This window comes from Carcharodon carcharias, chromosome X (assembly GCF_017639515.1).
Source record: "Carcharodon carcharias isolate sCarCar2 chromosome X, sCarCar2.pri, whole genome shotgun sequence".
NCBI classification, from domain to species: Eukaryota; Metazoa; Chordata; class Chondrichthyes; order Lamniformes; family Lamnidae; genus Carcharodon; species Carcharodon carcharias.
This window is the reverse complement of record NC_054507.1, coordinates 12124866-12138711: the sequence shown is the minus strand read 5'-3', so window position 1 is coordinate 12138711 and position 13846 is coordinate 12124866. Positions and strand designations below refer to the sequence as shown.

Here is a 13846-nt window from a genome sequence, read left to right as displayed (position 1 = left end):
AGCATCTGCGGACAGGAACACAGTTAACGTTTCGAGTTCACATGACCCTTCAACAGAAATAAGGAAAAATAGAAGAGAGGTGAAATATAAGCTGGTTTAAGGCGGGGTGGGACAAATAGAGCTGGATAGAGGGCCAGTGATAGGTGGAGATAACCAAAAGATGTCACAGACAAAAGGACAAAGAGGTGTAGACAGTGCTAAGAAATGTGCTAAAAATAGTTTATATGTTGTTCAGAACTCTCGTTAAACTATCCTTCAATGAGTCTTGACTCCAACTCCCACACAGCACCCTTCCATTACCCCAGCAGAGTTGGCAACCCTTGTGAGTGAGCACCTATTGCAGTTGGTCAGTAATTGCAGGTATTGAAGCCAGTTGGAACCATCAGCCTAAGACCCTTGGAACTATAAATAAAAGAAACTGATGACCTGTCTGTCAGTCTGGGCCCGATCGAAGCCTCAGGCAAGAAGAGGTGGCATTCTGACCTCCCCCTGCAACCCTTAATCCCACCCTCTCCCTGCCTTCTAATTTACAAAAGACATGTACCTTCTTAAATGGCATGAAGTATTGCTCAATGAATGCTCCTTCAATCTTTTGTGGTTTGTCGTTGTCATCTGCGATTACAATGGTGACATTGGGGTAATACTTCCTAATGCTCGATATCAGCTCCCTCAGCTTGTCATATCTCAGAAACGTTTTGGTTGCTATAGTTACCAAGGCACTGATGTTATAGCCTAAAACACAGAGAACAGCATGTGACCACCTTTTGTTTTGGTACAAGAGTAACCTTTTGAGCTCATGGCACCAGCTTGTTTGACCATACCGGCTACCAGAGTCTGCCAGGATATGGTTAGAACATTCCAGCAACATTGCATCAGTCCGAGCAAGCCATGGGTTGGAAACTGAGCCCAGCCGAGAGTTTATCAAACTGCTTCTTGAACTAGCAGCATTTTGCCAAAGCAGACAATTAATAAAAAATATTAAAGGTACAGATTACGAACAGACTATTTGCAAATTTACCACGAACATACTCTTGTTTATTCCTTTAATGCCCATGACTCTCCATGTTTCCTATGTACAAAACTCCCTGACAAACTTATACCATTAGCCCCATCTGTGAAAATTGGGCCCAAGGAGTCTGTAGAGGGATAGAGATAGGTTAAGTGAGTGGGCAAAAATTCGGCAGATGGAGTTTAATGTGGGAAAATGTGAACTCATCCACTTTGGCAGGAAGAAGAGCAGAATATTATTTAAATGGGGAGAGATTACAGAACTCTAAGGTACAGAGGGATCTAGGTGTCCTGGTACATGGATCAGGAAATCTTAGTATTCAGGTACAACAAGTGATTAGGAAGGTAAATGGGATGATTTTTTTTTCTTGCAAGGGAAATGGAATATAAAAGTAGGGATGTTTTACTACAGTTGTACAGGGTGTTGATGAGACCGCATCTGGAATACTGTGTGCAGTATTGGTCTCCTTATTTAAGAAAACATGTACCTGCATTAGAAGCAGTGCAGAGAAGGCTCAATCAACTGGGAAGGGGGATTATCATATGAGGGAAGGCTGGACAGGTTGGGCCTGTATCCATTGGAGTTTAGAAGAATGAGAGGTGATCATATTGAAACATATAAGATCCTGAGGGGGCTTGACAGGGTGGATGCTGACAGGATGTTTCCCCTTGTGGGAGAGACTAGAACTAGGGGACACAGTTTCAAAGTAAGGGGTCTCCCATTTAAGACTGAGATGAGGAGAATTTGTTTCTCTCAGAGGGTCGTTAGTCTGGGGAATTCTCTTCTCCAGAGAGCAGTGGAGACTGGGTCATCGAATGTTTTAAAGGCTGAGTTAGATACATGTATATTCTTGACTGAGAAGGGAGTCAAAGTGTATAGGGGGGTAGACAGGAAAGTAGAGGTCAAAATAAAATCAGTCATGATATTATCAAATGGTAGAGCAGGCTTGAGGGGCCAAATGGCCTACTCCTACTACTCCTAATTTGCATGTTATATGTATGCATGCCTGTATGGGCCTAGTCCAGGAAGATGGGATTAGACTGGATAGGTCTTCATTGATCATCACGGACTCAATGGGCAGAATGGCTTCCTTCTGTATCATAAATGTTCTATGATTTCTATGATGTATTTCTCCAATTCCCTGTTGAAAGTTATGATTGAATCTGTTTGGATATGCTTTTATCATGCTGTAACCCACAGGGCTACAGACCAAGAGCTGGAAAGTGGGATTCGGCTGGATGGTTCTTTGACATCTGGAGCAGACATGGGGGTTAAATGACCTCTTCCTGTGCCGCAAAGTTGCCATACTTCAACGTGAGGTGCCAATCAAGTACTACTGCTCTGGGGACTGTACAGCAAATTGGCCAGCACTTCAGAAGAGATGGGGAGAAACTGATTAAAAAGAGAGAGAGAGAAAAAAATCCACTTGTGTTTTTGCAGCATTTGTTCTGGAAAATAAGGCTTGTAGCAAATTGCAGACTGAGTCACGCAGGGCTTAAAGGTCACAGGGAGTTAGTTCACAATTTTCACTGAGATAAGAATTATGCGCTTCTGTAGTATCTATTGCAGATGTTTTCAGGCTGATGTACTTTATACCCACGCAAGCTTTGCTAAGCAGCTCAGGTTGTGGGTGGTCATGGTGGGGCCTAGGGAATGCCAGGGCAGATAGTATAGATCACCATCCTGTGCCAGTGCCTGGTGGGCTTCAGTTATACCACCATAAGGAAAGAGCTTGCATTTACATAGCGCCCTATTGCTTCCCCAGGAAGTCACAAGGTGCAAGAGATCCAATGGATTACCTTTGAAGTGCCGTCACAGTTGTTATGTAGGCAAATGCAGCAGCCAATTTGCGCACAGCAAGCTCCCAAAAAGGCACCAAGTGAATAGAACGGCCAATCAATCTGTTTCTCGTGATGTTGCTTGAGGGGTGAATATTGGCCCAGGGCACTCCCTGTTCACTCACATCCAACATGGAGAGGAACAATTTCCTGCTAGTGCATATAAAAGTTAGGTAGGTCAATGGGGGTTGGTGCCAATCACCAAGTTTTCTTGTGGTGAATCAGAGAGGTGGATTGCAGTGTTTCAGCTGTACCATGTCAGGATGGGTGGGGATGTGATGGACCTGCTGGTCTTTTCTTGGATTTTTATATCTCCATATTTGAATTAACAAATGGAGAAGCATTAGCCCCGGAGGCATTAGCCCCGAAAGCACTCGGCCACACCTGGACGTGTCAGGAGAGGCCTGTCTTCACCACTTTACAGGGCAGGTCAGCACCGGGTCATCCCATCTGTTGCTCAATGACCTGCAAACGTCTGGAACAGCCCGGCCCCAGAGTGATGATTAGCCCAGCAGCAAGCTTTCCACTCACGTCCGGAGACGTCCCACACAGTCTGCGGTGCACCAGGTGTCAGAGAAGCGACGCCTGTGATGTTTGAAAGGCGCTACATCTCAGCTGTTTCTTAGCGCTTTATTTCAGCCCACAGCATTCATGAAGAGAAAGGGTCGAATGGTATTTTACGGAGGGTGAGGCATTTCTGATCTTAGGTCTGTGCCATGCTTGACAAGCCCCCCTATGAGATGCATGATTAGCTCCTGATGGCAACTAGGTGGTCATATTGACTCAGAGTGGGAGAACCTCCTCCATTTAGGTGGTATCTTTGGGGCAGCCCTTACAGCAGGAACTCCAACTATTCAGCATCAAGGGTGGGGTGTGTGTGTGTGTGTGAGGGGGTGGGGGGGGCAGTGTTGCCCACCTAAGTCCATTGCACCATTATGGCAACATTTCCTGCTACTGCACAGCTTCCCCTTTAACACTGGTTAGCGGCAGCCCTTTAAAGAGTAGCAGCATTGCCCTATTTTGCACTCCCAACCCAACTGTGCTGCAGGCTAAGCCCTCTGGCTAAACTGTCCCCATGCCTGTAGCTTACTCAAAAGGGTTTGCAGGGCTTATATTTCAAAACTCAACAAGGCCTGCCTGCTCTACGGGAGCTGGAGGGCACAAGTTGGCACAGATCCAATTTTGACACGCTCAAACAACAGGGCCACATTGGTTCCACAATAGTCCGCAGGAGGAACTGTGCCCAAATGGAGTTCAGGTCAGAATCAGGGCTTTTATTCACTGCCCCTGTTCCCTGTAAGTGCAGCTTACTAGTGCTAGTATGGAATTGTGAACCTAGCCTGATAGCCAGTAAGAGCTGGTGACATTTCAATAGCAAATTACTTCTACATCAGTGCTTCCCAAATGTATTCCTGGTGTGACCCTCTTTTAGACTTCGTGACCCCCACAGTGAACACCTGGGGGTTACAAGAGCTGTTGGCAATAGGCAGCTTATTATTAATACAATAGGAAGCGTGTAATTAACGTATAATCTATCATAATGATAATAATATAGATCAAGATAATAGATTATTATACTGATTATTAATGTAATAGGACACTAATTATTTATACAATAAGATCCTGATTGTAGATGCAATAGGCACCAGGCTATTAATGCAATGGGATCCTGATTATTAATGTATTGGTATCCTGAATCTTAAAGTAATAGAGTTCTGATTACGAATCTAACAGGACTCAGCACATTGATGTAATAGGACCCTCATTATTGATGCAATAAGATTCTGATTATTAATGGAATAGACTTATGGTTATTGTTATTAATGCATTATTATCCTGATCATTGATGCAAGATGATCACGACTATTGAAGAAATAGGCTTTCTATAGAAAGAAATTAACACCTACCTTTTCTCAGGCCTTTTTTTGCAGCAGCAGTCAGGCCTCAGAGAGCAGTCCATCAGGCCACGCCCACCGACAAAAAAAGGAAGGATTTAAAGGAGCCTCGCAGCTGTCCGAAATCAGTCCGAGCTCCATGGCAGCCATTGCTGCTTCAGAGCTCATGACCCTAAAATCTCGCCTAGTGGGGGCGCGACCCACAGTTTGGGAAACCCCTGCTCTTTGTGAAAAGTGATAATAAGCATGAACCATGCCCAATTCCCTTCAACTGTTAATGAGCTGTGATTTAAACCCAGTCATCACTAACCTCAAGCAAGCTGTCACTGACCTGACTGGTTCTTAACATTATAAAGCCTCGGTATGACAGGATGTCGAATCTTAATGGTAAATTCAGCCTGATGTCCATCTGTCTTGAACAACACTGAAAAAATGGAGAATGACAATTAACCGACCCATCAGTGCAGCACATTTCATCCAGACAAGTCACATCGTTCCAAGAGATAAAAACAAAAAAACTGCGGATGCTGGAAATCCAAAACGAAGGGTCATGAGGACTCGAAACGTCAACTCTTTTCTTCTCCGCCGAAGCTGCCAGACCTGCTGAGTTTTTCCAGGTAATTCTGTTTTTGTTTCACATCGTTCCAATATGTGTTTGGAGTCACACAGAGAGCATTCGAAATAGGGAAGCAAAATCAACCATTTGAAAGGCTGAGGGGTGACCTATTACAAAAGGAAGAAAAGCTTGCATTTCTACAGCACTGTTCACAACCACCAAATGTCTCAAAGCACTTTACAGCCAATGGAGTACTTTTGGTGTGTCGTCACGTGCAATGCAGGAAACGCAGCAGCCAATGTGCACACAGCAAGATCCCACAAACAGCAATGTGATAATGACCATATAGTCATATTTTTGTCATGTTGAGTGAAGGGGAAAACATCGGCCAGGGCATCAGATAACTCCGCTGCTCTTCTTTGAAATCAGGATCCCTTTACATCCACCACAGACGTCAGGCTTAACATCTCTTCTAAAACAGCACATCCAACAGTGCAGTACACCCTCAGTACTGCACTGGGAGCATCAACCTTGATGTTTGCACTCAAGTCCTGGCGTGGGACTTAAGACATAGCAGTAGAAATTAGGCCCTTCGGCCCATCGAGTCTGCTCCGCCATTCAATCATGGCTGATAAGTTTCTCAACCCCATTCTCCCACCTTCTCCCCATAACCTTTGATCCCCTTACCAGTCAAGAATCTATCTATCTCGGTCTTAAATGCACTCAATGACCTGGCCTCCACAGCCTTCTGTGGCAATGAATTCCATAGATTCGCCACTCTCTGGCTAAAGAAGTTTCTCCTCATCTCTGTTCTAAAAGGTCTTCCCTTTACCCTGAGGCTGTGCCCTCGGGTCCTAGTCTCTCCTACTAATGGAAACATCTTCCCCACGTCCACTCTATCCAGGCCTTTCAGTATTCTATAAGTTTCAATCAGGTCCCCCCTCATCCTTCTAAACTCCATCGAGTATAGACCCAGAGTCCTCAAACGTTCCTCATATGTTAAGCCTTTCATCCCAGGGATCATTCTCGTGAACCTCCTCTGGACCATCTCCAGGGCCAGCACATCCTGAGATACGGGGCCCAGGATTGCTCACAATATTCTAAATGTGGTCTGACTTGAAGCTCGAACTCTGTGACTGAGAGGCAAGAGTGGTACTGAGTGAGCCACAGCTGACACTGCACTTAAGATTGTGAAATGCTTTGATAGTGTAGGCGTAGAGATGATGTTTCCACTTGTAGGGGGCCCAAAACTAGGGATCAGAAATATCAGCTAGTCACTAATAAATCCAGTTGAGAATTCAGGAGAAACCTCTTTACCCAGAGAGTGAGGAGAATGTGGAACCTGCTATTACATTGTTGAGGTGAATAGTATAGATGCATTTAAGGGGAATCTAGTTAAACAGTTGAGAGAGAAAGGAATAGAAGGTTATGCTGATAAGAGTGAGCTGAAGTAAGATGGGAGGAGGTTTGAGTGGGCATAGTCTAGTTGGGCTGAAAGGCCTGTTTTGGTGTTGCACATCCTACATAATTTTCTTTTTCCTAAGGTATTGGGAGCAGCATCTGGTGCAGGGGAAACTCAACATCAGGATAGTATCCTCAGGTAATGCTCCTTTTGACAAGAGTGACCACTGGTTCAGGAATTGTATCCCTGTCTCTGATGGTTTGGTTAGTTCTGAGAGCTCCATTCAGCAGAGCTGGCTTTGAAAACCAGAAGTCCTACTGGGGGACATGCATCTGATGGATGTGTGGGTGTAAAGGGCAAGCGGGACCCTTGGCTGAAGCCCACCTAGCGGAAGGTACTCTGAAGGTAAAAAACATGAGGAAGGCAACGGAAAACCATCTCAGCTACCTTTCTTGTAATAAATGGCTAGAATCCCACATGTGTGAGAATTGAATTAGAGCCTGTCTTAGGGCAGGGGAGGTGGATTACAGCTGTTAAATCACATTCTCTGCTCCTCTGTGCAACAAGCCTTTGCCATCTCTGCTCACTTCCTGGGTGAATGGAAAGTTTGTGAAAGAAAGACTTGCATTTATATAGCCCCTTTCAAGACCTCAGGATGTCCCAAAATCTCTTTACTGCCAATGAAGCACTTTTGAAGTGTAGCCACTGTTGTAATGGAGGAGGCCCTGCAGCCAATTTATGCACAGCAAGCTCCCACCAAGACCAATATAGTGAAGATCAGATAATGCGTTTTTTGTAATGTTGACTGAGGGATAATATATTGGCCAGGCCACTGGGGAGAACCCCACTGCTCTTCTTCAAGAGGGTGCCATGGGATATTTGCCCCCACCTCATTGCTGCACAGGAGCGCTAGCCTGCATTTCTGTGCTTATGTCTCTGGAGTGGAACTTGAACACACGACCTCCTGTCACAGCCAATAGTACTGCTATTGAGCCACAGCTGATACTGTGGCATGAGGCAATCACAGTCAGCTCCCACTCCCTTGGGCAAAAGCTTAAAGGCAACAATCAAGGAAGGATTCAAAGGTCTCACAGAGGCCCACACTTTGGCCTTTTGGAGTTGATGGCCTCCAGCAGTTAAAAATATGAGAAGTACCAATGCCTCACCTGACAATCAGCCCCCAGTGCTACACCCTCAGTTAGTTGATCATGTTTCTTTGGACAATGCATTGCTAAGTTCAAGAAATCCATACAGGTCACCATTGGGTTCATGCTGTCCAGGGTGCACAAGTCCTCCCCCAAGGGGCATACACTATTTATCTAAGCCCAGAGACTGTAGGCATAACTTTAAAGGAACCTAGACTCAGGGCCCGAGAGTAATCACTGCTGGAGCTTAATTATCTAGAACTCTAGATCAGTTCTGTTGAAGGGTCATGAGGACTTGAAACGTCAACTCTTTTCTTCTCCACCGATGCTGCCAGACCTGCTGAGTTTTTCCAGGTAATTCTGTTTTTGTTATCTAGAATTCTGCTCTGTTGGTTAACGCTCCCATAATACTGATGCTGTTGACATAAGGACTGAGGGAGTGCTGCCCAGTTGGGGGTACCGTTTTTTGGATAATGTGTTAAACTGAGGCCCCATCTGGCCTCTTAGGTGGAGCGCATCAATTAAACAAAAGGTCAAATGAACAAATTATCAAAGTAATTTAAAGTTATAGCCCCTAAGGGGCACTGTAGCTAAAGAAGGAATTGAAAAGGATTTTACCAAATCAGATCAAATTGTTATTTCGGGGTCCAATGAGCAGCTCCAGCCCCCGTGGTGCCCACCAGTCATGGAAGGCCTCAAGCCTGCCAGTGGGTACCGCGTGCTCCCTCGCCGAGGACACCCGGCCATGAATGTAGCTGTGGGAGAGGGGCAGACAGTCAGGCCAGATGACCCCCTCGACCGCCCCCCAGTCTGGACCTGTTAAAGGCCAGCTTGGCCAGGCTCGGGAGCAGGCTTACAAGGAAGTCTTCCTCCCTGTCCACCACCAACCCCCCAACCTCCCCCCGCCCCACTCCTGCACTGGGTGAGACCTCTTAGGTGGATGTGAGGCGATCCCATTTCAAAGTTGATTGGGGAACTCTGACATGGCGTGAACAACCATTTCAAAGCTGTAAGATCCTGCTCCCTGGTCTCCCTCCAGCTCGGTTTCTCCGTCGTGGCCTGCTTGTAACTGTGCTCAGTCGGGCTGGTTAATTAGTAACGCCGAGGACGGAGAAGATGACCAAGTCTGCATGCTAATAACTGAGCAAGGTGGCAAGAGTTGCTTCCTCCACAGTGAGAGTCCATCACTAGCTGGGGGCAGCCAGGGGTGTCCCAAGTGTGTTGCGCAGTTCGATAGGTCAAAAGTCGTTTGGTCTCAGCTCTTGTTTGGTGTTGCTTTGGAAGAGAAGAAGAAGTGTCCTTTTCAGCACATTAATAAGAACATAAGAAGTAGGAGCAGGAGCAGACCATTTGGCCCATCGAGCCTGCTCCTCCATTCAATCTGATCATGGCTGATCTTGGGCTTCAACTCCATTTGCCTGCCCGCTCCCCATAGCCCTTGAAGAGGAGAAGAGTTCTCTCTGGTGTAAAAGCAAAAAACTGCGGATGCTGGAAATCCAAAACAAAAATAAAAATCCCTGGAAAAACTCAGCAGGTCTGGCAGCATCTGCGGAGAGGAACACAGTTAACGTTTCGAGTCTGAGCTAAGGAAAAATAGAAGAGAGGCAGCATTTTTCTTTTTCATGAGTCTCAAGGGGGCATTTTAGTGAGGCTGAGGGAAACACACCACATGGATTAGAACATTGCACACACAGTCAAGCGTGTCAACCAGTCAGTCATTACAGGAAGGACTGCTGTAATATATCATTCTTCTTGGGGACACAGTCTCAGGATAAGGGGCCGATCATTTAGGACTGAGAAATTTCTTCACAGAGACCGTTGAGAATTTTGGGCAATTTGCCATCCCAGAGGGTTGTGGATGCTCCATCGTTGAATACATTTAAGGCTGTGGGATGGACAGATTTTTGGCCTCTCAGGGAATCAGGAGATGCAACGGAGCTGAACTCCCGAGGTGAGGTGAGAGTGGCTGCCCTTGACATCAAGGCAGCATTTGACCGAGTGCGGCATCAAGGAGCTCTAGCAAAACTGGAGTCAATGGGAATCAGGGGGAAAACTCTCCACTGGTTGGAGACATACCTAGCACAAAGGAAGGTGGTTGTGGTTGTTGGAGGTCACTCATCTCAGCTCCAGGACATCACTGCAGGAGTTCCTCAGGGTAGTGTCCTAGACCCAACCATCTTCAGCTGCTTCATCAATGACCTTCCCTCAATCATAAGGTCAGAAGTGGGGATGTTCGCTGATGATTGCACAATGTTCAGCACCATTTGCCACTCCTCAGTTACTGAAGTAGTCCATGTGCAAATGCTGTAAGACCTGGACAATATCCAGGCTTGGGCTGACAAGTGGCAAGTAACATTCACGCCACACAAGTGTCAGGCAATGACCATCTCCAACAAGAGAGAATCTAACCTTTGCCCTTTGACATTCAATGGCATTACCATCACTGAATCCCCCACTATCAACATCCTGGGGGTTACCATTGACCAGAAACTGAACTGGACCAGCCATATAAATACTGTGGCTACAAGAGCAGGTCAGAGGCTGGGAATCCTGCAGTGAGTAACTCACCTCCTGACTCCCCAAAGCCTGTCCACCATCTACAAGGCACAAGTCAGGAGTGTGATGGAATACTCCCCACTTGCCTGGATGAGTGCAGCTCCTACAAGACTCAAGAAGCTTGACACCATCCAGGACAAAGCAGCCCGCTTGATTGGCACCACATTCACAAACATTCACTCCCTCCACCACCGATGCACAGTAGCAGCAGTGTGTGTACCATATATAAGATGCACTGCAAGAACTCACCAAGGCTCCTTCGACAGCACCTTCCAAACACAAAACCACTACCATCTAGAAAGACAAAGGCAGCAGACACATGGGAACACCACCACCTGCAAGTTCCCCTCCAAGTCACTCACCATCCTGACTTGGAAATATATCACTGTTCCTTCACTGTCGCTGGGTCAAAATCCTGGAACTCCCTCCCTAACAGCACTGTGGGTGTACCTACACCACGTGGACTGCAGCGGTTCAAGAAGGCAGCTCACCACCACCTTCTCAAGGGGCAATTAGGGATGGGCAGTAAATGCTGGCCTAGCCAGTGAAGCCCACATCCCATGAATGCATAAAAAAAGAAATTAATAAAAAAAGAGCTGCCTCAGGGAGCTGAAGATCTCAAAAGCATTAAATAAACTTTTAAAAATCAGGACAGAAATCTGCAAGAATCACAGTCACCTGACATAGACATGATAAACCCCCTCCCACGGCCCCTTCCCATGCAATCGCAGAAGGTGCAACACCTGCCCCTTTACTTCCCCTCTCCTCACCGTCCAAGGGCCCAAACACTCCTTTCAAGTGAAGCAGCATTTCACTTGCACTTCCCTCAATTTAGTCTACTACATTCACTGCTCCCAATGTGGTCTCCTCTACATTGGAGAGACCAAACGCAGACTGGGTGACCGCTTTGCAGAACACCTTTGGTCTGTCCACAAGCATGACCCAGACCTCCCTGTCTCTTGCCATTTCATCACTCCACCCTGCTCTCATGCCCACATGTCCGTCCTTGGCCTGCTGCATTGTTCCAGTGAAGCCCAACGCAAACTGGAGGAACAGCACCTCATCTTCTGACTAGGCACTTTACAGCCTTCCGGACTGAATATTGAGTTCAACAATTTTAGATTATGAACTCTCTCCTCCATCCCCACCCCCTTTCCGATCCCCCTTTTTTCCAATAATTTATAATTGAAAAAAAATATTTTTCTTTTCCCATTTATTTTTAAATTTATTTCGATCTATTGTTTCATCTCCACCTTTTAGCCCATTTTGATCCCTTCCCCCCACCCCACCCCCACTAGGGCCATCTGCCACTTGCTTGTCCTGCTTCCTACCCTTAATGTCCCCATTAGCACAACCTTAGATAATATCACCACCATCAACACCCCTTTGTCCTTTTGCCTGTGACATCTTTGGCAATCTCGTCTTTGCCTCCACCTATCACTGGCCCTCTATCCAGCTCTACCTGTCCCACCCCCCTCTACCAGCTTATATTTCACCACATTTCTCTATTTCCTTAGTTCTGATGAAGAGTCATACAGACTCGAAACGTTAACTGTATCCCTCTCCGCAGATGCTGTCAGACCTGCTGAGTTTTTCCAGGTATTTTAATTTTTGTTTTTGTTTCTTTATTCCACCCACCGCCCCCCTCCCCCACCACCCCACCACCACCCCACCCCTTAGTTAACCCTTTGCCCTGGGTATGTACCTGTATCAGCCGTGTTTGGGTTGAAGACAGTGTTGGTGTAAGTGACAAACTGGAGCTGACGGTTCAGGTTGTCCACTCGAGAGCTCGAGAGAGACAGGTGCATCTCCCCTTCACCTTTGACCTTGACCCCATCGACCTCTGCCGCCACATCAAAGGTTCCCAAAGTTGCTGTGAGGTTCACCTGTAAATTATAGGCTTCATTCTTTAAAAATCTCTCCTTCCTTCCACATTTGGGGAATATACATTTTTCAGCCAGTCTGTATGTGAAGTACATACTGACTTTTTTTGGTGATTTACTCAAGGGAAAATGTTATGTAAAAATGAAAGAAAATAGTCAAAGTATTGAATGCTTGCACCGAGGATGCTTCATTTCATAGCTATCAACAAAAGATCGATGAGATATGTGCTCCGTGAATGGTGCTGAAGTCTTTAAGGGTGAACTGGAAACAGGCCTAGTGGTCTTAGTGGACTCAATGGTAAAGATATCGAACCAATGCAGAGCAGCATTTAACAAAACTAACAGGATATTGACCTACAAGGCTAAAGCAGTGGAATATAACATCAACTTATACTTATACAGCACCTTTAACATACTGAAACATCCAAGGCACCTCAAAGGAGCGATTATAAAATAAAGTTTGACCCCGAGCCACATAAGGAGATATTAGGTCAAGTGACCAAACACTTGGTCAAAGAGGTCGGTTTTAAGGAGGGTCTTAAAGGAGGACAGTGAGGTAGAGAGGCAGAGAGGGATAGGGAAGGAATTCCAGAGCTTGGGGCCCAGCCAGCTGAAGGCACGGCCACCAGTGGTGGGAAGATTATGATTGGGGATGCACCAGAGGCCAGAATTAAAGTAATTCATGAGCAAACTGAACAGGGCTCAGGTCAGACTGCACATTGATACTACCTCTGGTTCTGATCAAACCACACCTTGAGCACTGTGTCCAGTTCTGTTGCAGTCCCACCTTGAGCACTGTGTCCAGTTCTGTTGCAGTCCCACCTTGAGCACTGTGTCCAGTTCTGTTTCAGTCCCACCTTGAGCACTGTGTCCAATTCTGTTTCAGACCCACATTGAGCACTGTGTCCAGTTCTGTTTCAGTCCCACCTTGAACACTGTGTCCAGTTCTGTTTCAGTCCCACCTTGAGCACTGTGTCCAATTCTATTTCAGACCCACATTGAGCACTGTGTCCAGTTCTGTTTCAGTCCCACCCTGAACACTGTGTCCAGTTCTGTTTCAGATCCACCTTGAGCACTGTGTCCAGTTCTGTTTCAATCCCACCTTGAGCACTGTGTCCAGTTCTGTGTCAGTCCCACCTTGAGCACTGTGTCCAGTTCTGTTTTACACCCACCTTGAACACTGTGTCCAGTTCTGTTTCAGTCCCACCCTTGAACAATGTGTCCAGTTCTGTTTCAGACCCACCTTGAGCACTGTGTCCAGATCTGTTTCAGTCCCACCTTGAGCACTGTGTCCAGTTCTGTTTCAGACCCACCTTGAGCACTGTGTCCAGTTCTCTTTCAGTCCCACCTTGAGCACTGTGTCTAGTTCTGTTTCAGACCCACCTTGAGCACTGTGTCCAGTTCTGTTTCAGACCCACCTTGAGCACTGTGTCCAGTTCTGTTTCAGACCCACCTTGAGCACTGTGTCCAGTTCTATTTCAGTCCCACCTTGAGCACTGTGTCCAGTTCTGTTTTACACCCACCTTGAACACTGTATCCAGTTCTGTTTCAGACCCACCTTG

General features: G+C 46.4%; 1 protein-coding gene across 1 annotated transcript in view; it reads right to left on the bottom strand.

Annotated features, from left to right (window-relative positions):
• The window catches only part of LOC121273319 (beta-1,4 N-acetylgalactosaminyltransferase 1-like), a 179780-nt gene that overhangs the window by 22239 nt on the left and 143695 nt on the right, over positions 1-13846 (bottom strand). The window contains exons 7-9 of the mRNA XM_041180454.1: positions 12107-12287; positions 5074-5166; positions 545-732 (exon numbers count right to left, since the gene is read on the bottom strand). Coding sequence (XP_041036388.1) covers positions 545-732; positions 5074-5166; positions 12107-12287 — 462 coding nt within the window. The remainder of the gene's footprint in view (positions 1-544; positions 733-5073; positions 5167-12106; positions 12288-13846) is intronic.